Below are 25,249 nucleotides of genomic sequence, written 5' to 3' on the forward strand. Positions count from 1 at the left end.
GTTTATCATGTTGAACAAAAAACAATGGAAGGATTTAAAACACAAATGAAAAACAGTATTCTTTTTGGTGACTTGTTTCAAAATTTCTTATTGGGTTATAATATTGTTACTTTGTGTTGCAAATCTATTGAAAATGGTTATTGTAAAATAATGAAACGTTGTTACAATTCGCCTGTTTATTTTATTAAACCTTTTGAAGGACCGACAAATTTACGTTTTATTCAAGATGCCAATGTGCGAGCTGTTTTTAATGTTTTAGAAAACGATAGCGGATGGAAGATAATAAGAATATGTAATATTAAAATTAAAACTTTATCCAATTTAACAGAAAGATCCATGATGAAATTACGAGATTTTGAATTGTCTGGTTTTAAAAGAAAAATGCTCATGACAGATGAAGAAATTAAAAAAAAGAAAAAACACAACAAAAGCTATTATGAAAAAAATAAAAAAATACTAAATCAACAAAGGAAAAGCAAAGATAATCAAAAGAAACACATGAAAACATATTACAAAAAAAATCAACAAAAGAGGAAAGAAATGGACGAATGGTTTGGTGAATGGTATAGACCTCATTCTATAACACAATGGGAAAAATCACTAAAAAGTTTATCTTATACTAATCTGTCTTATCAACAAAAAAGGAAAATGTTTTTAGATTATAGTATTTTGTTTGAACCAGGATTGTGTTTTCATTCAGCGTTTCTCGTCTCTTTGTTGATTCGTCAATGGAATGTGTGCACTGTTAAAGAATGGAATAAAAAAGTGTTGGAAAAAAATGCTACTGATTTATATTCTGAAGAAAATATTTTACAACTTCTTTTTGAAGATCAAGAAGAGCAAAATATTCTAGCATGGAAAAAGGTTTCACAACAATTAAAAGAAAAATCTAAAAATATGTCATTTCAAACTTTGATTGATTTGTGTCATTGTTTTGCCTACGAAAATACTTTTGATCGTATTAACATTAAAATTTTTGCCGTTAACAAAAGTAACACTAAAATTCGTTTGCTGCATTCTAAATTAAAATCACTATATAAAAGTTCTCTTGTAGAATTATTAAAAGTGGTTTACGAAAGCGCAAACATTACCAAAGACGATCAAGATTCTCAAAGAGTTTTTATTAATGATGAAGAAAGAAATAAAGCCAATCAACGGAAAAAAGCAATCAACACGATAAAAATTTGTATTTTTCAAAAAAACAATTCTTTTCACGCTATAAGCATGTTAAATGAAAAATTTTCTACAAAGTATTTTTGTTCCAACAACTCGCGTGTTTTGTTTCAATGTTCAGATTGTGGACAAAAATTTACTACAGAGAAACACAAATGCGAATGCTATTATAAACCGGACAAATTTACATACGGTGTTTGCATTACTCACTATCGACCACAAAATTCGTTCATGTGTACAAGTAGAAACTTGTTTCCTTTTTTAATGACATTTGATTGTGAAACGAGTATTACAAAGTCTGAAGAAAATGCTACTTCCAAAGTCAAACCTTTATCTGAGTTGAATTATTATTGTCATTCCATTGTGATTCAATGCATTCATGAAAAATTAGCAAGAGAATGTTTTGGTTTGGATGAACAAGGACAAGTCATTACTCAATGGATTTTTTATTATGAAAATACGGTTGAAAGTTTAGAAAGAAATCTTTTAACCTGTCTACCAGACTATTTTCAACCAGGAGTTTCTTTACTTCACAAGACACACAGACGTATCTTGTGGGAAAAGTTAAATTGTAAAAATAATGAAAAATTAATTTTTCATTATTTTTACAATTTAACTTTTCCCACAAGATACGTCTGTGTGTCTTGTGAAGTAAAGAAACTCCTGGTTGAAAATAGTCTGGTAGACAGGTTAAAAGATTTCTTTCTAAACTTTCAACCGTATTTTCATAATAAAAAATCCATTGAGTAATGGAATTGAGAGTTTACGATATCATTGCTTTAGCAGATACTTTAGTTCGATTTACTTATGAAATATGTTTACCGCGTTTTGAAAATTTAAATATATCAAGTGAAGAAAGAGATTTAATATGGCAAGAAGAAAATCCTTTATGTTCTATTTGTAGAACTCCCGTAGATAAAATACGTCAATCTGATGTTTATAAAAATAAATTTTTTCACATGACTCCTCAAGAAAATGAAAGATTAAATCATAATGAATTTCGCATTTATAACGACAAACGAATTCAAGTTGTGAACATGGTGTTTCAAAGAGTAGGACGTTTAGAATTGTTCATGTTACCTTGTCACGTTCAAAATTATTTAATCGACAACGATGCTGAAAAAATAAAACAAGATTTATTTCGAGTCTCCACTTCGTATTACATTTGTTGTATATGGTGGGAAAAATTTCAATACCTACCTGCCACTAACGGTTTATTGAGTGAATATGTGAGAATCACCACTGGTGAACTTGTAGATTATATGAAACAATTGTCTTTGCTTATCATGACCGAACACCAATTTGAAAACTATTTTAATCAAGAAGATATAGAGATCCCTACTTTTTAATCAAAATCTTTCGTAAATGTATTAACGAAAGTGGTGATCAATATACAGATAACCTTCATTTTTTGTTTCTAATGAGAAAATTTAAGCAACTTGTCTACGAATTATGGTATCACACCATGTTGGTTGCTTTTAATAATCAATTTGAAACAAAATTTAGTTTATCTGATTTTATTCAAGATGAAAAAAATCGAGAAAAAGTTTTAAATAAATGCAATTTTTTTCTTAACGCTTTTGAAGATTATCTTGTTATTGATCACAATCATTTTTCTGGACAAGTGTATGGATTAGCTCACGATTATTGCAACAAATATTTAGGTAGATATAGTCTGCATTTGTCTTGTCCTATTTTTGCTCACAATGCTTTTTTTGATAATCGCATTATGATTGTTGAAGGTTTAAAAAAAATGTTGGATAGTCCGTTATACGGTCATTTGGCAGAATCTGAAACTACACCTTTTAACGCTTTTTTAAAATATAGCAACATGGAAGATGTTTTTGTTATATCTAAAAATGTAAGCAAAGTCAATATTATCTGCATCGGTAAACATATTAAAATTGTAGATAGTTTGAAAATTTTAAACTGTTTTTTAGAACAAGCCAGTAGTATGTTGTCACGAAAAGCTCAAAATCAAATTGTCAACACCATGTTGCATTATTTACGACCTTTTCATCCCGAAGTAAATGATTTAACCGACAATCCAGAGTTTAAAAACTGTTTTATTAAAAAAACATTATTTCCTTACTCGCAAATAACAGACGAACTCTTAAACATTGAATATAAAACATTTCCACCTATTGAATTATTTGCTCAAAACGATTTAGTGAAGTCTAAAAACTTACAAGAAGAAATTAAAAAATTGAAAGAAGCTTATGAAGGTGTTCAAAAATTGTGGAACTTTTTAAATTTAAAAACTTTAAAATCCTTATTGCATATCTATACTGTGCTTGATACGGTCGTATTAGGTTCTGTTATGATTGACTTTGACGAAAGAACATTTGAATTTACAAAATTTCATATTCTAAATCATGTTAGCATTTTTAGTTATACAAGCAAATTAAATTCTACCATCAGTTTAATTCCAATCCAATATCCTGCGACCAACGAACATCAAAAAATGATTGAAAAGAGTATTCGAGGCGGTATGTCCACCAACGGTACGCAAAAATTTGCCATTGATACAGATTACTTTGAACCTAAAATAATAGAACTCAAATTAAACAGCGAATTGAGAGGATGTTTAATTTTTATGGACGAAAATGGACAATACGGAGGAGCTCAATTAAAACCTTTACCTTTTCACATGAAATATTCTTTTGATTTGGAATGTACCACTTTAGACGATGTGATTCAAAAATATCATCGCGTTAATTTAAACGGTTTTTCAACTAGTGCTTTAGTGATTTGTCAAATTACTATGAAACCAGAGTATCAAGATCAAGCAGGAGGTTTTTCACCCATGGTAGAAAAAGAAATTATATCCTTTCAAGATTATTCTCCCACTGAAATTGTATCCAAACGTTATCTCAAAAACAATGGAACCTACGGTATAGAAAAAGGCAAAACTATTAAATTGGTCATGAAATTAAGTTCGCATGAAACTTATGAATTTTTAGACACTTTAATATGGTTGACTACGTGCTGTGGATGTGTTGTTGAAAAAATTTACAAAGTGCTTCCTCTATGGCGTTATCCTTTAGCTCAAAAAATGGTAAAAAGAAATATGGAAAAAAGAAAAGAAGCTATTAAAAAGGGTGACAAGGTAGTGGATGCTTCTTGCAAATTGCAAATTAACGGTCATTACGGAACCTTGAGTCAACAAATTGCACAAAAACTAAATACTACTTTTATTAACCACGAAGAAAAAGCATTTCAAAATAGTATTGAAAATTTTCAAAACATTCGTCGTGTTTTAATTCAAGAAGGTCAAACAGATGAAAATATTAAAATGTTATTCCCTTTTCATTTTCAAAATTTATTATATAACGGATCCCTATTTATTGGTGTTGAACCTGAAAGATATAAATTGGACGTTTTTGAAAAAAAAGTATGTTTAGATGAATACGAGACGAGTGATTTTAGTTATGATGACTATTTTAAAGAAACTTTGTTTGGTTTGATGACTGATGTTAAAACCAAAAGTATTTTATTTCACGATCAAGACAATCATCATGAAATGAAAGACGCCTTTGAACTCTTAAAATCAAAAGATCATAAAAATGCTCTCATTTTAACAACTAGCGAAAAATGCAAACTCTTTAACACATCTTTACGTATTGTGGCTTCACAAATTTCATCTTATGCTAAACTCAACGTAGGACGTTTTAGTTGGGAATTGGGACAAGTATTAAGAAATCATGGAGCTGAAAAACATTTGGTAGTAACAGATACTGATTCTGGTTGTTTTTTCATTACGCAAAAGAAACTCAAAATGCTTTCTACAACGTTTCGCGAAAAGGTAGAAGAATGGATTTATTTTTCAAACTTTGGCAATCGTTGGATGGATTATTCCAATGTTAAAAAAACTCACCCTTTTTATTCCACTCTTTACGCCAAAGAAACGGATCATTTTCAAAACGAAATACCTCCTCCCTATTACATTGCTCAAGCTTTTGCTATGGGATCTAAATGTTATAGTGTTCACAGCGTCAACGCAGATGAAGAAAAAGAAAATTATTACAAAAATAGAGCTAAAGGAGTACCCAATTATAAACTCTTATTTTCAAATTATGTTAACGGCTTTGATACCTTTGCTGCAAAAAGATTGTGTAGACCTCTTCCTTTTCCAGTGGTAAAAGAAAATCAACCTATCGAACAAAATAGAATAAGTGTCAATTACAAACAAGTTAAAATATAAACGCACCCTACTGATTTTTTAAAAAGATTTACACAAAAAAATTATGTTTTTGATGACGGAGTCATGACTGAAATTCGAGATCATTATCTTATAGAACCGATACGAGAAGCCAATTTAAAAGTTTTACCTGATAAGGAAAAATTTTGTAGCGATGAACACATTCAAAATTTACTTCAAATTGAAAAAAATATTATAAAAGAATCAGAGCGTTATCATACAATGGCGATGTTTAATCGAAAAGTTTTGATACCTTTATTATACGATATGAAAAAGAATATAAATTTGTAAAAATTTTTTTGTAAATTAAAAAAATGGAGTTTAGTTTTTTTGATCAAAAATTAACAACCCTACAACTCGAAAACAAGTTGAAAGAAGTTAACTTAAAAAATTTTTATTTAGTAGAAACTACAGAAAACGAAGTTCAATATTATCACGACAAAAAAGGATTTTTTACTTCTCGTTTAATTCTAATCACTCTAAACGGACGCGAGTTAATCCCTGAAGCATTTTTAAGTTGTTGTACAGAATGTTTACTTGAATATTTGAGTTTTGTATGTCATTTAGGCTGTTATGAAGAAGATTGTGAGCATTGTGAAGATTTTAATAGAATACATAATTGTTCTTGTCTTTTAGAGAAAAAAAAACGAATCATAACTTAATAGAGGACACTATATTACTAACAGAATTAGCAAGACGATTGGCGATCAATTGGAAACCTTGTGGAAGATATTTAAAACCCCGAGAAACCCCGAACCCTAACCCTGACCCTAACCCTAACCCTGACCTATTATAATATAAATATCGATGAAAAAAGTTTTCAAATGTTAAAAATATGGAATCGTAACGGGACAAAAGAACAATTACTTTACGTATTGGATTATATACCAAGATTGGACATTAAAAAAATTATTTTAGACTGTTTTTTGTAAAAAAATTTTTGTAAAAAAAAAGATATAAATTAAAAAAATCGTTTTTTTTTAATGATATAAAAAATGGAAGAAAAAGAAGAAAAACCTCTTGAACAAAAACTCGAAACTGTAGAACAACCTGCAGAGATACCGTTAGAAATGAAAGATGGTAGATCTATAACCGAAATATTAAACGAAAAAGGTTTTCATGATTTTTATTTAAAAGGAACATCAAAAGAAACTGAACTCAAAGACGAAGAAACCCATTCACAAGTTAAATTTAATATTTTTAAACCTACTCAAGATGTATATCCTGAAAATACAATTATTACAGGACCTACAAACAGCGGAAAATCGACTATGGCTAGAGATTTATTACATTGTGGTAAATTTCCTGATGCCGAAATGTTATTTGTGATACAAATGAGAGAACCAAGCGAATGTCAACACAAAACATGGAAAAATATTATCGAATCTTCTAAAAATAATTTAGAAGCGTATCATATTATAACAGTTACCAGTCCAGAAAATTTAGATTCAGTAATACAGAGAGCCATTGGTTTTTCCAAAGATAAATACGGTATTCAAAATAGTGATCACCGTTTATTAAAAACAATACTTTTATTCGATGATATTAGCGCTTTTTGTTTAAAGAGTCAACAATACACGAGCGCGTGTTCTAGCGGATCTCATCACGGAGTAGGTACTATTACCATTTTTCATTCCGTACCTTCTAAAGCCAGTCAATGTTGGAACAATTTAGTGTCTCATTACAAATGTATCATTTCTTTTGATAACAACAGCAAAATTGAAAAAATATTTAAAAACGATTTTCCTTCAACCGGCAAAATGCATCATCACGTTATAAGCGATTTGTTAAATAAAGAAACTTCTAATCAGCACGGACATTTAGCTTTATTTAAAAGAAACTCTTCTGTTGCACTCTTAAGAACTCAGATTACGAGTAAAGAACAAAAAGTATTTATTCCAGTAGACGCTCAAGGTAAATTGGACTTTGATTATAAAGACATGAGCGTGAACAAAAAAATTGTTAGTTTTCAAACCTTTCCCTACGTAAAAGCGCCTAATCTAAAAAATCATTATTATCTCAAATCGCATCACAACAACTATAATCAAGAGAAGGAGAATAAACCCGGCGAAGAAGATAAAATCTATATAAATAAGGAAAAAGAAAATCCAATAAAAAAAAGAAAACGGAGTGAAAGCGAAAGAGCAACACAGCTACTTAAAGAAATTAAAAGACAAAAACGTTATGGATTGTGCGAATCTTCAGACGAATCTACAGACGAATCTTCAGACGGCGGACCCAGTTCTGATTCTACATGATTGGGAAAGCGAAGAATTTTTACAAATTTTACAAAACGGTTTCGAATTATGCAATCCTTCCAACAAAGCGAGTAAACGTCAAGCCATGAGACAAAAGTTGGCTGTTCGAGGTCAAATTTTTATTCCCAAAATGAATAGAAGAAAAGACATTGACGAAAACGAAATTAAAAAATGGATGAAAGAAATTTTAACACGTTTTAATGCTGTAAAAATGTCAAAATGTGAACTTTTATCGGATCACGAACGTCAACAAATAAAAAACGCTTTTCAAGAATACGTTTGTATAGAAATTAAACTTTTTGACAAAGAATATTTGTATCCGTATCCAAAATTTAACGAAAACGGAAAAGTCATCATGAAAAAAGAAAAAATGAAAGATAAAAATCAAGCTATATCAGACTTTGTTTATCACAATTACGACGTTTTAAAAGAATATTTCAACTCTACTCGTTTTAAACTTTATCACGAAATTATAAATTATTACGCTAATAAATTAATCTCATTCGACACTATACATCCTACAAAAACTGTAATCGATTTATTAAGATTATTACAGTTTGACGTTGATTATTGTCAAAAAGAATTGTATTTTAAAATAATTTGTATTTTTATGAAACATGAATAGATATAGACCTTATCACGAGTCTCCTTTAATAACTTTACGTAAGGTGTTAGCCAAAAATGCCTACAACATGGATGTTTTTAACAAAAAATTATTACAAATCGACGAACAAGAAAACGAACAAGGTAACCTAGAATCTGGAGAAACAAACACATCGAATGTGTCTGACATTATTCAAAGATATGATTTACCTTCTTCTCTCAATTATGCTGATCCCATCAATCTCGAAAATCAAATTGCTGGTGAAGTAAGCTTTCAACAAAATTTAAATGCTTTGTTACCTCTAGACACTATGCTCAATAGTGATATGACTACAAGTTTAATCAGCGAACAAGAAAAATGGAAAACTTATCTCAACGTAGGAGGAGATGCTTACGCTTTTAAATCCATTTTAAATCTGAATAAACAAAGCGAATTCAATGATCAAATTGATCAAAGAAACATTAGCGAATCTTTAAGAATGATGAGAAATTTAAAAAGATTTCCTATTGAAGACAACTCTCTTACTACTACACCACCCACCTCTATTCAATCTACATTAAACACTTTACCGCATTCTACTACTTTAAACACTATTCCATCGGCTAATAAAAAAATTTACACTTTGACACCTCTTAATAAATTTTTAATTTTTCACGAAACAGCCAATGCGAGTGAAATTCTAGAACAGCTTTATCGAAACGAATCTGTAAAAAAAATTCCCAACTTACCTAAACATCTGGTGGATATGTGTAAAAATCAAGTCAATTATCGATTTGGATCACATCAAATTTCTTTACGCGTTTACAAACCAAGAAACGAAAAAGCCACTCTAAGCAATTGAAAAATTTATATTTTATACCTAGCCAACGTCGTAGATGTAGAAGAATCTATAGCTAGTATTATTAACAATGTGAGCAACTTTGCCTTTGAAGAAATAAACGATCCAAAACAATATTCCTATTATGCTAACGAATTTTTAACTTTACTCACTTCTTCTCATTCTGTAACAAACATGAGAATAATAGCCGATTATTACCAAATAAGACAACTCACTTTTGCCAAATTATGGAGTTTTATTAAAAAATATAACATACCCTTCCGAAACGAAACTAAATTAACCTCCGAAGGTGTATATGCTAGTGCTCTAGCTCGAGATCCTTACACTGTTATGACTTCTAGTTTTATAGAAAGCGAATCTCTCAGCGATAAAATTTTTGGTGGAAATAGAGCTTTTGAAATATTAACACAAACAAAAGACATTATTCAACAAAGATGTATACAATATAGCGAAATGTTTCGAGGTGATAAATTTGAAATATTGAGAGAATACATTCAAGTCAACAGTTATTTACTGCCTAATAAAGATATTTTTGTTCAAATGATAAACAACTATAACGAAAACGCATTAGCCAGCAGACCCATCAGAGAAACGATGCTCTATTTAACGTTCAAAACTTTTTTCAACACTGTACCTTCTTTACCTTTTAGAGATGTAACAGATGCAGCCCTATTAAAAGAAGAACTACAACAAACTTGTGCTAAAGGAGGTATGTTGGGATTATTGCATCATATTAAATCCAATTCAAATCAATTTTACAGTACAGAAAATACAATCAAAGAAAAAAGTTTACTCGAAATGTTAATGATAATGGGCGCAATGTATAATTCTCAACTTGGTCGTTTAAATTCGCTTTTAATATCTTATAAAAAATGTTTTGAAATGGATTCTAATAATATTAAAAATTTTGCCAACGCTTTAAAACTACTTACCCATTTTAAAAAAAGAAATTTATTCACTCATCCTTTAACAAGGTCTTCCTTATTAGAAATTCCTACACCCAAAAAAGAATCACGAACACGAGCATCCGATCCTTATTTAGGTCCGATAGAAACTAAAAAAGAAGAAGAACCTGTTGAAACAACTGCATCTACTGAACCTGAAACTGCTCCCACATTATTAGGAGCTACTGCTTTACCTGAAACAACTGAAACTGAACCATCAGCTGCTACTGCTAGTACTGAAACTCCAATGTTAACTAGAAGTGGTCGTTTAGGATTAAGAACAAAAAAATCATCTACTAGATCGTCATCTACAAATATAGAAGAAAGAAAAAGAAAAGCTCCGATAACAAAATATTCCGACTTTTAAAAAAAAAAAAAAATGGACAATGTGTTCAGAGATGCTATTGACAACCTTGTAGAAGATCAACTGACTAAATTATTGAGTCGCTTGTTTGCTTTGACAGACGTACCCAAAATTAAAAAAGTTTTGTTGCAATTAGACACTTTAAAAAAAAATCCAACCGATTTGAAATTTTATGATCAACTCAAAGCGCTTTTAAAAAATTCCATATATGCCAAATGGAACGGTCTCATCACCGCTTGGTCACACGTTACTTTGCTTTTTAAAAAAACAACAGATGTCAACGCTAAAAAACAAGCACCTCGGAAACCTTATGTTTACGAAACACATCAATATTCGTACGATAGACCTCGACAATATTTTCAAGCTGATTTGGCCGACATGAACAGTTTTAATTTAAATTTTGCTCCTCATCGACCCGAATTTTGTTTAGTTGTGGTTGATGGAGTATCTAAAAAAGTGTATTTGAGAGTCACTAGTAAAAAAACAGCCGACAAAGTGCTGAGCAGTTTTAAACATATTTTTGAAGACATTAAAAGAGACGATAAAACTTTTATCTACTTGCAGGATTTTTTAACAACAAAATGGAAGAATGGTGTTATGAACAAAACATTGTTCATTTTAGTTCTAAAAATTATGGAAAAGCTTACTTGGCCGAATCAACCATAGGACGTTTAAAACAACTTTATCAAAAATTAAGAAAACAAGGCGAACTTCAAAAAAAGAATTGGAGTTTTTGTATCGAGGACATGGAACAAAAACTCAACGAAAAAGAACGAGTCACAAGTGGAATCGCTCCTGATGAATTGGATGCTGACGACGCCAAAGGTAAAGCTCTTCGTTTAGTCGATCAATACCGAGACGGCAAAAGACGAGGACATCATTTTTTTTTCAACATCTTACATCGAGTAGAAAAAGAATACAAATACGAAAAATTAAAAATATATAAACCTCTCTCCATTGGAACCGAATGTTATTTGAAAAAGTATAAAATACATCCCAAAGACACTTTTAGCAAATCGACTACTCGCGATCAACCCTATTGGGACACTACCAAAAAAGTAATTATTATCAAAGTCTCTAAGCGCTCTAACCCTTCAGTAGAAGGTTATTTACCCGTTTATATTTATAAAGTGGGAATAGTAGGCGATTTAAATACGACTTTTAAAGTAAAACGAGAAGATTTGTTACCTATTAACGAAGAAGACAAAGACATTTATTATAAAAACTTTAACGAATATGTTACCACTTTTTTAAAACCTTTGAAGAAAAGAGTGCAAGAAAAAAAAAAAAAAAGAAAAAATGAACAATTTAACGTTTGACGATGTTTTAGATGTAAATAAATATGATTGTAGCACGTATTATTTTAGCGAAATTAAAAATAAAAATGAAGCTAGCGTGCATTATAATGTCTTGAACGATTTTAGTTTACCCTTGACTCCTAACGATATTGACAAACCCACATTTAAAAATAACACCATTTTACATTTAGCCAGTATGGACGTACCTACCAATTTAACTCGAGTAGATGAAAACCTATCCTTCTTAGAAACAATTACGGATTAAGAATGGAATCCAAACCTGCTATAAAAAAAATGTTATCAGATATTCAAAGCGATATGATTAGCAATCCTACAAGACACATAAAATATTTTTATCTTGTTACTAAAAATGTTGTCTTGTACACCAATCATATACCCTTACCAGGTGACACGTTTCCTTGCTATGACATATTAGATATGGAAAACATGAACGCCGATCATTTGAGTTATATGTGGACCTTTAATGCGTTAGGTGGAGGTAAACTCTTTAGCGTTATGTCACCCACCGCCTATCAAGTTGACTTTTTTGTTAGAAACTTGGAACTTTATAATTCTAAATTAGATAGAGTTTTATATTTTTCAGACTTTTTTTCAAGTTATTATAACAAAGATGGTAAAATTTCATCAACAAAATATTTTAATCCAAAATATTTATTTGATCCTTCGACTGAGCTTCGATACAAAACGGCTGTAGTCGATTTACCCATGATAAAGTTTAGTTTAGATAGCAACAACAATGTTCAACAAAATTTATTTAACGTTAATACTTCCCCATTTAGTAATAGAACCAATTATAATTTATTATGGTATTATAAAAAAATAAACGAATACGCAAGAAGTCCTTTTTTTTTTAAACCTATTCGATCTACCTTAAGCGTGATCTTGCCTTTACAAGAAAGAGGTTTATTTTATTTCGGTTTTTTTCAAATAGAACAAGTGCAAGTGGGTACGTTCTAGAAGATTTTACAAAATTATTACAATTTAATTATATTACTACTAATTCTCTATACGACAACATATACAATTTATCATTAAATACTCACACTAGTAAAAATTATTTAATTTATGCAAAACGTCCGCTTTTAACCGAGGCACAAATAGCAGCTATTTCACCCGAAAGACTAACTATTCTAAACGGTATAGAAGAAATCTTTGTTCGACCTTTTATTCATATTATGCTCTCACCCAAATATAAAAATCCGGCTTTAACTGGAACAAATTTAACCGCTGACAATAATATTCTTAGTGTTGATCTAGATGTGTATGTTAAAAACTTTTTACCTATTGCAGAATGCACAAAGTCAAAAATGAAACACATTGTACCGTGGCAAATTGCTTTCTTTTTATTAAAGATAATAACCAACACCAACACAATACCCTTTGAAGGCAACCTATATAACGTAGAAACTAATCTTAACGATTTCAACACACCTTATAATGTCAATCTTCGTAATCAATCTTTATGGAAAATTTGGAACGATTATTTCGACACTAAAAACCCACTTTACCCTGGAGTTTATACTAATGAAAAAATAGTACTACCACAATTTGTAGATATTTACAAAGCTGCTTTTACAACTGCTTTTCCAACTGGATTTGGTACAAAACTTATCTATGTTACAGCAGCTGATTTAGGCGTAGAACCTACAGAATTATTAACAAGTTTTTATCAAATTTATTTTCCTCTCACATCCAAAAGAAAATATTATCGTTATACTTTAAAAAATATACCGTTAGCTTCTTTACCTTTACCTTTTTTTAACGTAGATCAAGTCATATGGCCTGAAAGAGAATTAAAAATGATGGATGTTTTTACCGAAAGTTTAAACATGACAAACTATTTACTCAATCTCAAATTAAATAACATGACTTTTGACGATCATATTTATGCAGGGTCCGATTTTAACACGTTTAGTAAATATCTTGCAAATAAAGCAAAGGGTGTGCCTTCATGCATTCCTGATCCTATAGACGGAACTTCAAATTATTATACTTTTTTTTCTTTACCATCCTTCCAAAGAAAATTATTATTATCCATTAAATTGAGCACATTACTTATGAAAAGTAACGCCTATTTTGAAATGAAAAGTAACTCCTATTCAGATTATGATACCAGTTACACATGGAATAATGTTCCTATTGGTACTCCCGAAATGAAAGGCACTCCCTTTCAAGTATTACCTTCAAACTTACCTAATGACATTTATAAAATATGGACATCCGATAGCTCTTTAATCGCTAAATATAGCGCAGAAACATTTATTGAAGTTTTAATATATTGGGAACAAAGCAAACCTATTTTTTCAAATACCATCAAAGTACCTCTTGTCACAACAAGTACTTTAGAAAGAGCTACCACACCGAGTCATAAAACATGGTTAAATAGTGTCAAAGCTATATTACAAGGAAATAATCTAACAGAATTGGTATTTTATTGCACTTCTCTTAATGGTCAATTCATTTATCAAAAAAAGAGCGATGGTACGATTATACAAACTTGGACAGACAGTTTACCTTTAAAAAATATCATTTTAAAAATGTATCAACCTGTTGGAAACAATCCTATACCTTATACTTTACTTTTACAAAGAGATCAATACAGTTTAACTCAACAAATCCATCTCCAAGTGGATCAAAATATGACCAACGCCATGTCGCTAGATTTTAAAATTCATAAAAAAAGACTCACTTTCTTAAGATGTGCTTTAGTTCAAATTAGTAATTTTAATAACACTGTTTTCAACTTTCCTTCAACTACGGACGCTTACATTTTTATCAAATGCGATCAAGCTGTAAATTGTGGAATGTATATGAACAAAATTTATGTTCCCGGTATTGTTGCTTTTTTCAATTTATTAGACTACACCAATTCTACTCAAGTCACCACCAATATTGATTTTACAAAAAATCGTAATTCTTCTATTCAAGGACAATTATCCACCTTTGATATCAACGATGTAGACGATTGGAGACAAACAAGATGGTCGTTTCTCAATTCAAAATTTGAACCGCTTACCTTTAATAGTTTTAGTTCTACTGTTTTTTTTAATCCTACTTTAAAGATTCAAATGGTTCCGTTTTACAATTAACTAGTTTGATTAGTATAAAATAATGTCTTTTATTTTTTATTATGATTAAGAAAATATAAAAAGAAAAAAAAAGTTGTTTTTTTTTCTCTCACCTATTTACAAAACAAAATGAGTCTCTTTTGTGCTAAAGGAAGATATCATAAAAATTTATTCAATATAGAAGAAAAAATGATGCAAGAATTAAAAGTAAATCCTAAAGAACAATTCACTCAAATTAAAAATCACATGCAACAATTACAAAATCATTTGACTCAATATTCTACTAAATCTGAATTGCAAAACATGAAATCCGAATTGGATGAAATTAAAAAAATAAAAAATAAAAAAGAAGAAATACCAGAAGAAAAACATCCCAAGAATAGGAGAAAAAAGGAACAAATCAAATCCAAACTTAAAAAACGAAAATATTTAGAATCTGAAACCGAAAGTTCAGAAGAAGAAGAGCTTGTTGAAAAAAAACCTAAAAGCAAATCTAGTCCTTTACACATTTGTTCACAATGCTTTCAAGAAGTCAATGCTGTCGACAAAATAAACGGTTTATGTAGAAACTGCATTATTCAACAAAGAGCCATTTTATCAAGTCCACTCATGCAGAATAACAACGAAAAAAAGAAAAAAAAATTGAACAAAAAAAGTCTAATTGAACTTGGTTACACTCGTGCTTTAAAAGACGTTAAAAATAAAAAAATACCATTTAAAAAAACTACTTCAGAATCAGAAGATGAATAAATAGAAAAAAAATGTTTTTCTTTTTTTTTAAAAAAATGGGTTCGTTAGCTAAATATATGAGAGACGGTGACGGCAACCGTTATACACCCAATACAAACGGTCATGTTACTATTGAAGATGTTTTGGCACAAGCAGACCACGAAAATCGTTTATTGCAAGAAGCAACAAGTGGTAATGTTAGCGCTGAATATAAAGCGCTATTAAATGAAAAATATCCTGGTTTTCAAACAGCTCAAGCTCAAGATGAAGTCATTGCTGTTAATAATCAAAAATTTTCTTACGATCTTACTTCTGACATGGCTAATTTAATTTCTTTTACCACTATACTTAACGAATGGACATATCTACCAGATTTTTATATAGATTTTGAATTATTTCTTTATAAAAATGTCAACACACAAACAAGATTTACACCTGTAACAGACGATGAGTTAGCAAAAAAAGTATGTCTTTGCAACAACTTTATTCAAGCCTTATTTAAATGTTTCAAATTTTTTCCCAACTATCAAAAAAATAATACTACTTGCACAAACAACGCTGTTATTAATCGTTCTTATGATCGATTTAAATCAATGCTAGTTAAAAAAAGTTATATAAAAGCTTTTAGAGAGTTGATGATTAATCCTAATTTAGGTTTAACAGAAGAAACTGAAAATACAAACCCTATTAGTTTTGCTGAAACCAAAGCGCTTATACAAGCTGCAGACCCTAATGGACTCATTAGACCACTCAACACAGCAAGCGGAGCTGCTCCTTTACCTGCTGGTTATCAAACAGTGCTAAGAGATAGATATAATGCTTTCATGATTGGAGAAAAAGGTTGTAAATTTAGAGTACCTTTGAGTTTAATATGTGAAGTTTTTCAAATGAAAGAATATTTTGGAAAAAATAAACAAATTAGATTGGAGTTTTATATTGAAAACGATATGAATCAACTATTAGAATGGGTAAGACCTATTTCAGACGCAGAGGTAACAGCGCTTGCTAATGTAGGAGTAGCTATAAAAAACCCAATGATTTATTGCAATACGTATAGACTCAAACCTAGTTTACCCTTGGAAAAATCTTTATATCTTAACAGTAAAAAAGACGAAATGTATACTTTACTACGTATCGCTCACTACGAACAAGTTGTCACCAATGTAGAAAATGTTGCAGAAGTCACTGTCAATTTAGGAAGTATAAAGACAGCAGATCTTGTACCTCATAGCATTATATTTACTGTTAATTCAAAAAAAGAAAGCGATCATTTAAGCAAAGGTTGTTTTACACCGGTTGAAATGGCTTGCAACATCATTAAAAAAATCACCCTTTATAATTACAGAAGAACATATGTTAATTCAGCAGGTAATACTACTGAATACGATTTGACAAAGCAAGATGATCAATGGTTCGTTTGGAAAAGTTATGCTTCCTGGTGTAAAGGAAATACACCCTCTACTTTTAATATTAACAATATTGCAGATTTTTATAATTCTGACGATGATAGTTTTTTGAGACATCCTAAATTATATTTTAGTATTACTAACACTACAGAACCTTTAGTCATCGATACCACTAGCGATTATAATTTTATCAACGATAAACCTCCTGCTACTATTGCTGGAAATAATTCGTTTCAAATCAATGTGCAATTTACAGAACAATTTAAAGGTGTACCTGTTATATATATGCAATATCCAGCTCAAGTTATAGAACAAGGGTCAGGAAACGACACTGAAGTCAACTATATTCCTACCAAATTTAAATCGTCTTAATTTGTTATAAAAAACATTTTTAATTTTATTAAACAAACCCTATTTGTATTTATTATTTTATAAGTAAACGGCTATTTATTTCTAAAAAAATTTCTTAAATCTAGTTGTTTTTATTTGTTGTGTTCAGGGCTCGCAGGCGTATAAGAGGTCACCGTCGTCGACATCATAAAACTCGTCATCATGGAGGGAAAGGAAAATTTATTACCAAAGTGAAAAATTTTGCTAAACGGCTATTGAAATCAAACGTAGGAGGTTACGCTTTGGATTATCTTCAAAAGCAACGCAATGCGTAAAATAGGGTGTTGTACCGCTTGTAAAATAAAAAAAAGTCATATAAAAAAAGAGGAAGAGGGAGAGTTTATTTACCTCCTTTAAAAGGCGCAGGTAGAAAACACTCAAAAAGACATTTAAAAAGACGTATGAGAGGTAAATTTCTACCCTTGTTAGCAGCGGTTTTAACTCCGTCTTTAATATCTGCTATTTTACCGCGTTAAAAAAATGTATAAAAATCGCAAAAAACATTACAAAAAACACTATAAGAGATTAAAACGTTTTCGTAAACAAAATAAAAGAAGAAGAGGTTTTGGATTAGAAGGAGACGTTGTAAAAGATTTAGCAACCTTTGCAGCTGCTAAATACATTCAAAAACAATTACCTACTTGGCAAAAAATACGCTTTTGACTTTACACGTAATAAATTAACCGAATTAAACATATGATATACATAAAATGCGAAAAAAAAGAGGAAGAGGACCCTATTTACTTCCATTAAAATCAATTATGCAAGGTAAAGGTAAAAAAAGAGGCTGCAGAAGAGCCTATTTACCTCCATTACAAGGAGCTGGAAAAAGAAGAGGAAAAGGAAGAGTTTATTTACCACCTCTAAAAGGCGCTGGAAGAAGACGAAGAAGACGCATGCGTGGAAAATTTATAGGACCCTTATTGGCTACAGTAGGAAGTCGTCTTATACCTCTTTTACCTACGATTGGAAAAGCTGTTTTGGGTGGCGCTATTTCTGGAGGAATTTCTTACGGAATTAGAAATATTAAACCTTAATTTTATTATAATATATATATATATCATTTAAAAAATTTTACACTTTGTTTTTTATTATTTTATTACAAATATAAAATCCCAACATTGTTCCAAGTAATATAAAAACTCCTAATAACGCTCCAAATAAATATCCTCCTACTACAATAACAATAAAAAAGCTCGAAAGTGTTAATATCGACGCTATTTTCGATTTATTAATACACTTCAAAATATCGAATACGATTCCCATGCGAGTCGTGTGTACCACCATTATCTATTGGAGGATCAGGTTTATAAGGTTGAACTACTGCTACTGTCGTTGGAGTTTAAAATTGTTGTAACGGTTTGTTTTTTGACTCCATTCGTTATGAACCCATTTCATTTTTTTTCACTCCTTATATACTTTTTGTCACGCTTCATTAAAATTTTATTTCTGCGCATGCGCGGTTTTTTAGGGAACAGAATAAATTGAATTTGTAACCGGTTTTTTTCGATGAAAAAATTTTTTGACACCTGATCCTTTATTTCTGCGCGCATGCGCATGCGCATGCGCGTGACGTCGTTCTTTTTTGAACCCGGGAACTTTTTTTTTTAACCTTTCGGTTCATCGGTTTAATCGTTCGCTTTATCGGTGCATTGCTTATCACCGGTTCTTCCTTTTTATTTGAGCTTTTTTTCTACTCGGACGGGCGGTCTCTTAGGTATAACAAGAATTGTAACATAGTATATCATCAGACAGGTTAAAGGATTTCTTTCTAAACTTTCAATAGTATTTTCGTAATAAAAAATCTATTGAGTGATCACGTGACCTTTTTCATCCAAACCAAAACATTCTCTTGCTAATGTTTCATGAATGTATTGGATCACGATGGAATGTCAATGATAACTTAACTCAGATAAAGGTTTGACTTTGGAAGTGGCATTTTCTTGAGACTTGTTAATACTCGTTTCAGAATCAAATGTCATTAAAAAAGGAAACAAGTTTTTACTAGTACACATTAATGAATTTTGCGGACGATAGTGACTAATGCAATCGCCATATGTAAGTTTGTCCGGTTTATAATAACCTTCTCATTCGTGTGTCTCTGTAGTAAATTTTTGTCCACATTCTGAACATTGAAAAAGAACACGTGACTTGTCAGAAGAAAAATGTACAGTAAGAAATTTTTCATTCAACATGCTTATAGCATGAAAAGAATTGTTTTTTTGAAAAATACAAATTTTTATAGTGTTGTTTGTTTTTCTCCGTTGATTGGCTTTATTTCTTTCCTCGTCGTTAATAAAAACTCTTTGAGAATCTTGATCGCCTTTGGTAATGTTTGCACTTTCGTCGACCACTCTTAATAATTCTGTAAGACTACTTTTATATTGCGATTTTAATTTAGAATGCAACAGACGAATTTTGGTATTACTTTTGTTAACGGCAAAAATTTTAATGCTAATACTATGAAAAGCATTTTTATAAGCAAAACAGTGACACAAATCAATCAAAGTTTGAAACGACATATTTTTAGATTTTTCTTTTAAATTTTGTAAAACGTTTTTCCCAGCCAGAATATTTTGCTCATCTTGATGTTCTAAAAGGAGTTGTAAAATATTTTCTTCGGAATATAAATTCACCAAACCATTCGTCTACATCAATTTCTTTGCTCCTTTTTTGTTGATTTTTATATGAAATTGATTTTTTATTTTTTTCGTAATATGATTTCTTTACTTTCCTACTCTTTTGTTGTTTTTTTAACAAAGGTATTTTTTTATTTTTTTTGTAATATGCTTTGTTGTGTTTTTTCTTTTTTTGAATTTGTTCATCTGTTTTATTTTCTTCGGTCTTCTTTTGTTGTTTTTTTTACAAAAGTATTTTTTTATTTTTTTCGTTATATGCTTTGTTGAGTTTTTTCTTTTTTTGAGTTTCTTCTTCTGTCATGGTCATTTTTCTTTTAAAACCTGACAATTCAAAATCTCGTAATTTCATCATTGATCTTTCTGTTAAATTGGATAGAGTTTTAACTTTAATATTACATAATCGTAATATCTTCCGTCTGCTATCGTTTTCTAAAACATTAAAAACAGCTCATACATTGGCATCTTGAATAAAACGTAAATTAGTCGGTCCTTCTAAAGGTTTTATAAAATAAACAGGCGAATTGTAACAACGTTTCATTATTTTACAATATCCATTTTCAATAGATTTGCAAAACAAAGTAACAATATTATAACCAATTAAGAAATTTTGAATCAAGTCAGCAAAATGAATACTGTTTTTCATTTGTGTTTCAAACCCTTCCATTATTTTTTGTTCTACGTGATAAACAATTTCATCAGGACTTTCAGTTTCAGAATAAATTTATGATTCTTCCACAATATCTTCATCTTCATAATCATCTTTGATGTAAAAAAACTGTTCAGTGTATATAGTGTTATTACTAAGTTTAGTTTTCTCAGTTTGATATTCAAATTTCATTTTTTATCTAAAAAAAATTACATGTATTTTTTATAAAATTCCAAAACATCCGAATCAAAAATGATACTTCTAAATATTTTTCGTAAATCTAATTTATTATTAATAATTATAAAAATATCATTAATATTACAAACTCGTGATAAAGAAACATAATAAAGACTATTATTAAAAGCCTTTGAATTAAATTGAACAACGGCTTTATTCATTGTACTTCCTTGAGCTTTATGAACAGTAAAAGGAAAAGCTAATTTTAAAGGTAAACCAAATCTTGAGCCTACAACAGCATGAGAGCAATCTAAAATCTCTTCTTTGACACATTCAATTTTGACTTCTTTTTTATTCATATTAACCCAAACTGCATTATTTTCTATTAAAATGACTGTACCAATGGTACCATTGCACAAACCTTCTTCCGCAATAATATTTCTTACAAGCATAACAATAGCACCTATTTTAAGATAAACAGCTGCTGGAATCTGAAACGAACTTTGTATGTTTTGATTTTTAATAACATCTTTAGCATAAAACCAATACCCTTTTTGTTTTATAGTCTCCATTTTATTATTATTATAAACATCGACTTCCATATTTCTTAAAACCAATCTGGTAAATTTGTGTTTAAATTTTCATCTTTTTCAAAACAACGCGTCATAAAATAATCAATAGCTTGGTCTAAAACTTGTCCAAAACGTATTTCATTTAAAGCTCCAAAAAATTGCGCATCTTCTTTTTTAAACTAAATGTTTTAGCATTCAGTTAAAACCAAAACTTCTGTCATGTAGTTGCCATATTTTAGATTTAAAAACAAATTCTCCTGTGACAATTGAAAAAAGTCACCACAAGCAATAACTTGTATACCATTAAATAATTCATTATAACGTTGTTTCATTTCACAAGCAATTAAATGTAATAAATCAAATGTTTGAGCGTTAATCATTGAAATTTCATCAATAATTAAAACATCAGTTTCCAACCACGTTTTTTTAATGTCTGGATGCATATGTCGTTTATAATAATCTAAACTTTTAACACCAGTTTCTATACCAGCAAAAGCATGTATAGGACACCATTTAATGAATGAGCTGCTTTTCCTGTACTTGCAGTAATATGTATTGTTTTATAAATTTGTATACTTTGAGCAATTTCTTTGACCATATAACTTTTTCCACATCCAGCACCTAGAGTAATAAAAAAATTCTTTCCTTCATCAAGCCATTGAAGCGCTTTTTGTTGCAAAGACAACATTTTTTATTATTTTTGCTGAAAAAAAATATTTATTTTGAATATAAATTCATAATAGCATATTTTACAAAAAACATCATAAAAATAATGTTCTGTTCAACAATTTTTTCCAGTTTAGAAGTCCATGAACCATCGTCTTGTCCATAAACCAACAACAAAAACTTTACAGCCAACATTTCATCTTCTGTCAAAAGATTTTTTTGATTATTTAATAAGTTGAGCAATTTTTTATTATCATTTTCTCTTATTTTATTCATCTAAAAAAAAAATTACATGTAATATACTTAATTAAAACATTTTTCACAATATATAAATGAACAACTTCGCTTATAAACTTCAGAATATTTAAATTCATTGAAATCTTCACATTCGTTTAAATAATGATTACAATTTTCAATTTCTAGACATTTTTCTTTCACATGATTTAATAAATCTTCTTTAAATAAATTTTTAAAAAAATAATAAAAACTTTCAAAATTCAAATTTAAATAAACATGACAATGTATTTTAATATATTGAAACACCATCAAAATCAATATAAAAGATATTCTTTTAACTTTTTCATTATAAAAACCAACCCAGTCATTATTCAAAAAAGGTAATCTACAAGATTGACATAAACTTTGTCTTGAAGTAAATGCGTGCTGTCTAATTTTTTCCAAAGTCTGTGGATGATTTTGATTGAATTTGTATATGCTTTCGATTAAAAAATCCAAATCATTTTCTGTTAGTTTCATTTTTTTTTATTATGTAATCTAAAAATTTTTATTATGTAATCTAAAAAATTATAAAATAAATCAATTCAAAACATTTATCACAATATATAAAAAAACAAACAAACTTTATTCTGTCTTTGTTGCTGCTTTAAGAAAAAATACAAGTTTAAAGAAACTGAGATAAAGAAAACAGATAATTACTTAAGAAAGGTCTTCATAGTATACAAATTTTCAAGCACATTATTAAAAAATTAGTTTAAAAGTTTTCAACATAATCCATAATTCCTGTTAAACGTCGATATTGTTTTTGATCATGTTCTAAAACAGCATCCCAAGCTCGTTTGATATCATACCATGAATTCATTTTTTTTATTAATTTTCTAAAAAAATACAAATATAACAAAAACATTTTAAAAAAAATTACTTAATTTTACATTTGATATGTAAATTATTTTCAATTAAATAATCATTAATGTCTGCTTTTTTTATAAAGTTACAATATCCATAACCAACATTTTCTTCATTTTTTGCAGGACGTTAAAAAGACACATTATTCTCACTAATAAAACTTTTTTTCATTTGTTTGCCATTAGGTCCACATAGTTTAAATGTAATGACGTGATTTATAAAAGGCCATTTTATTATAGCATCATAAGGTGATGATCTCATTATAATATACAAACCAATTTCTTCTTCCTCATGGTTATCACGTTTCATACTGACATTCATTTTCATTAAAAATTGATAATTTTTATAATAAAATGGTACGCTATAATAAGTTTTGCTTTCATTTTTTATTTGCTCCTTAAAATTTTCAAAAATCCATTTCTTACTACCATGTCCATTGTATTGCGCATTTCTTCTAAAATGGATACTCGAAAATCTAAATTCATTATTTTATCATTATACAAACCATTGAATAAAAAATTCGGATTGTCAGTATAAATGGTAAATGAAGGTCTACTATTTTCTGCAATTCTATCAGCCATAATTTTTTACTAATTTATAAAAAAATTTATACAATATAAAAAAAAATATTACAAAAATTTATTTTCCCGTGGAACCAAAACCACCCTTTCTTTCTACATCTTTAATCATTGACATTTCCACTTCACGACAAGAACATCCAACAATTTCTATTACATTTTTTATAGGTTTAAGGGGTACCCCCTCTGATTTTAAATCTGAGCATTTTAACAAAAAATGATTATTGGTAACATGCTTATATTAAATTAAGAACAATGGACTAACTGTTTTTTTGTAAGTCCATATTGTTGCCATGGTAACCACAAAATACCCCTAAAATGACCAAAAAATGACTTGACGCCGGCCAAAATACAAAGAAATTTTTTTTGTATTAAGGTGGAAAAGAGTCATTTCCACCTTACTGAGTCATTTCCATACTGAACCATATTGTTGTTATAAGGCAGGTCTATGATATGAGTGAAACAGATTTTTCATAACTTTTTTTCACCACCTCAACAGGACGATTGAAGTTTAAGGTCAAATTTTTTATAATTTTATTGACCCAAAACTTTTTTTTAAATTTAAATAAAATCCATTCCATTCATATCATAGAGTATAATATGGGCAACACTTCATGAAAATTTCATTAAAAAATATCATACCGTTCTCCAAATATATTGGCCGGCGTCCACAAATTTCAATTCTGAGAAAAACTCGATTAAAGTAAGAACTTTAAATACAGTAATATTTTATTCATAAAATAGGTAAAAATAATAATCCAAACTTTCAAAGTCCACCAGGTACAAGCAAGTCACCATCTTTTTCAATTATTTTGTCTTTTTTTTTTTAACTTTTTGGCACGTAAATATTGCCGTCTTGACTTATTATCAGGGTTTATTCTATATTCAGCATTTCTTTTTCTTCCATTATTTAATACTTTGCATCCTGCAATCTTATGAAAGCCTGGTTCCATGTTCAGTTCTTTAAAAATATCAAATGATGCTTTTGCTCCAATATTAAAGTAAGCAACAGCATCATATACATATATTTCTTATCTGTTTTTCCTATATAAAGGGTAAAAAAAATAAATTCTAGTTCATTTTTGAAAGAGAAAATGACTAGCAAACAACTCGACGAAAGTCTCATCAAAGCTGTTCAAATTTTTTATCCAGGTAATGAATTACATCCTATGTTGTTTGAATTTCACCATTTAAATAACACGTATGAAGATTGGCAAGAAATTATATTTACTTATTTAAAAAATTTTAACTTGGAGTTGAACTTGGAAGAAGAAAAATACAAGAATTTGTATTATATATTTATAGCTAAAGACTATGAAAACTTTCTTCATTTGTTTGAAAAACTTTCTCATCGTTATATGAATTTTGCAGAACAATCGCCTTCATGGAGAACGAGCATGCTTGAAGTATGTCGCATGATAAACGATGATTTTTTAAATATAATCAAAACAACAGTAAAAGAACAACATGAAGAATTAAAAATCAAACTAGAAGAGTTTATTAAAGTATATAAACTTTATCACAAATCAAAAAA

General features: G+C 29.4%; 1 protein-coding gene across 1 annotated transcript; it reads right to left on the reverse strand.

Moving 5' to 3' along the window:
• Positions 1 to 20,788: 20,788 nt before the first annotated feature.
• Positions 20,789 to 21,358, reverse strand: LOC136086102 (ATP-dependent DNA helicase pif1-like). Its single transcript, XM_065808373.1, has one exon. It carries the CDS (start codon positions 21,356 to 21,358, stop codon positions 20,789 to 20,791), a length of 570 nt encoding a protein of 189 aa, XP_065664445.1.
• Positions 21,359 to 25,249: the final 3,891 nt, after the last annotated feature.

Source organism: Hydra vulgaris, chromosome 10 (assembly GCF_038396675.1).
Source record: "Hydra vulgaris chromosome 10, alternate assembly HydraT2T_AEP".
Lineage (NCBI taxonomy): Eukaryota > Metazoa > Cnidaria > Hydrozoa > Anthoathecata > Hydridae > Hydra > Hydra vulgaris.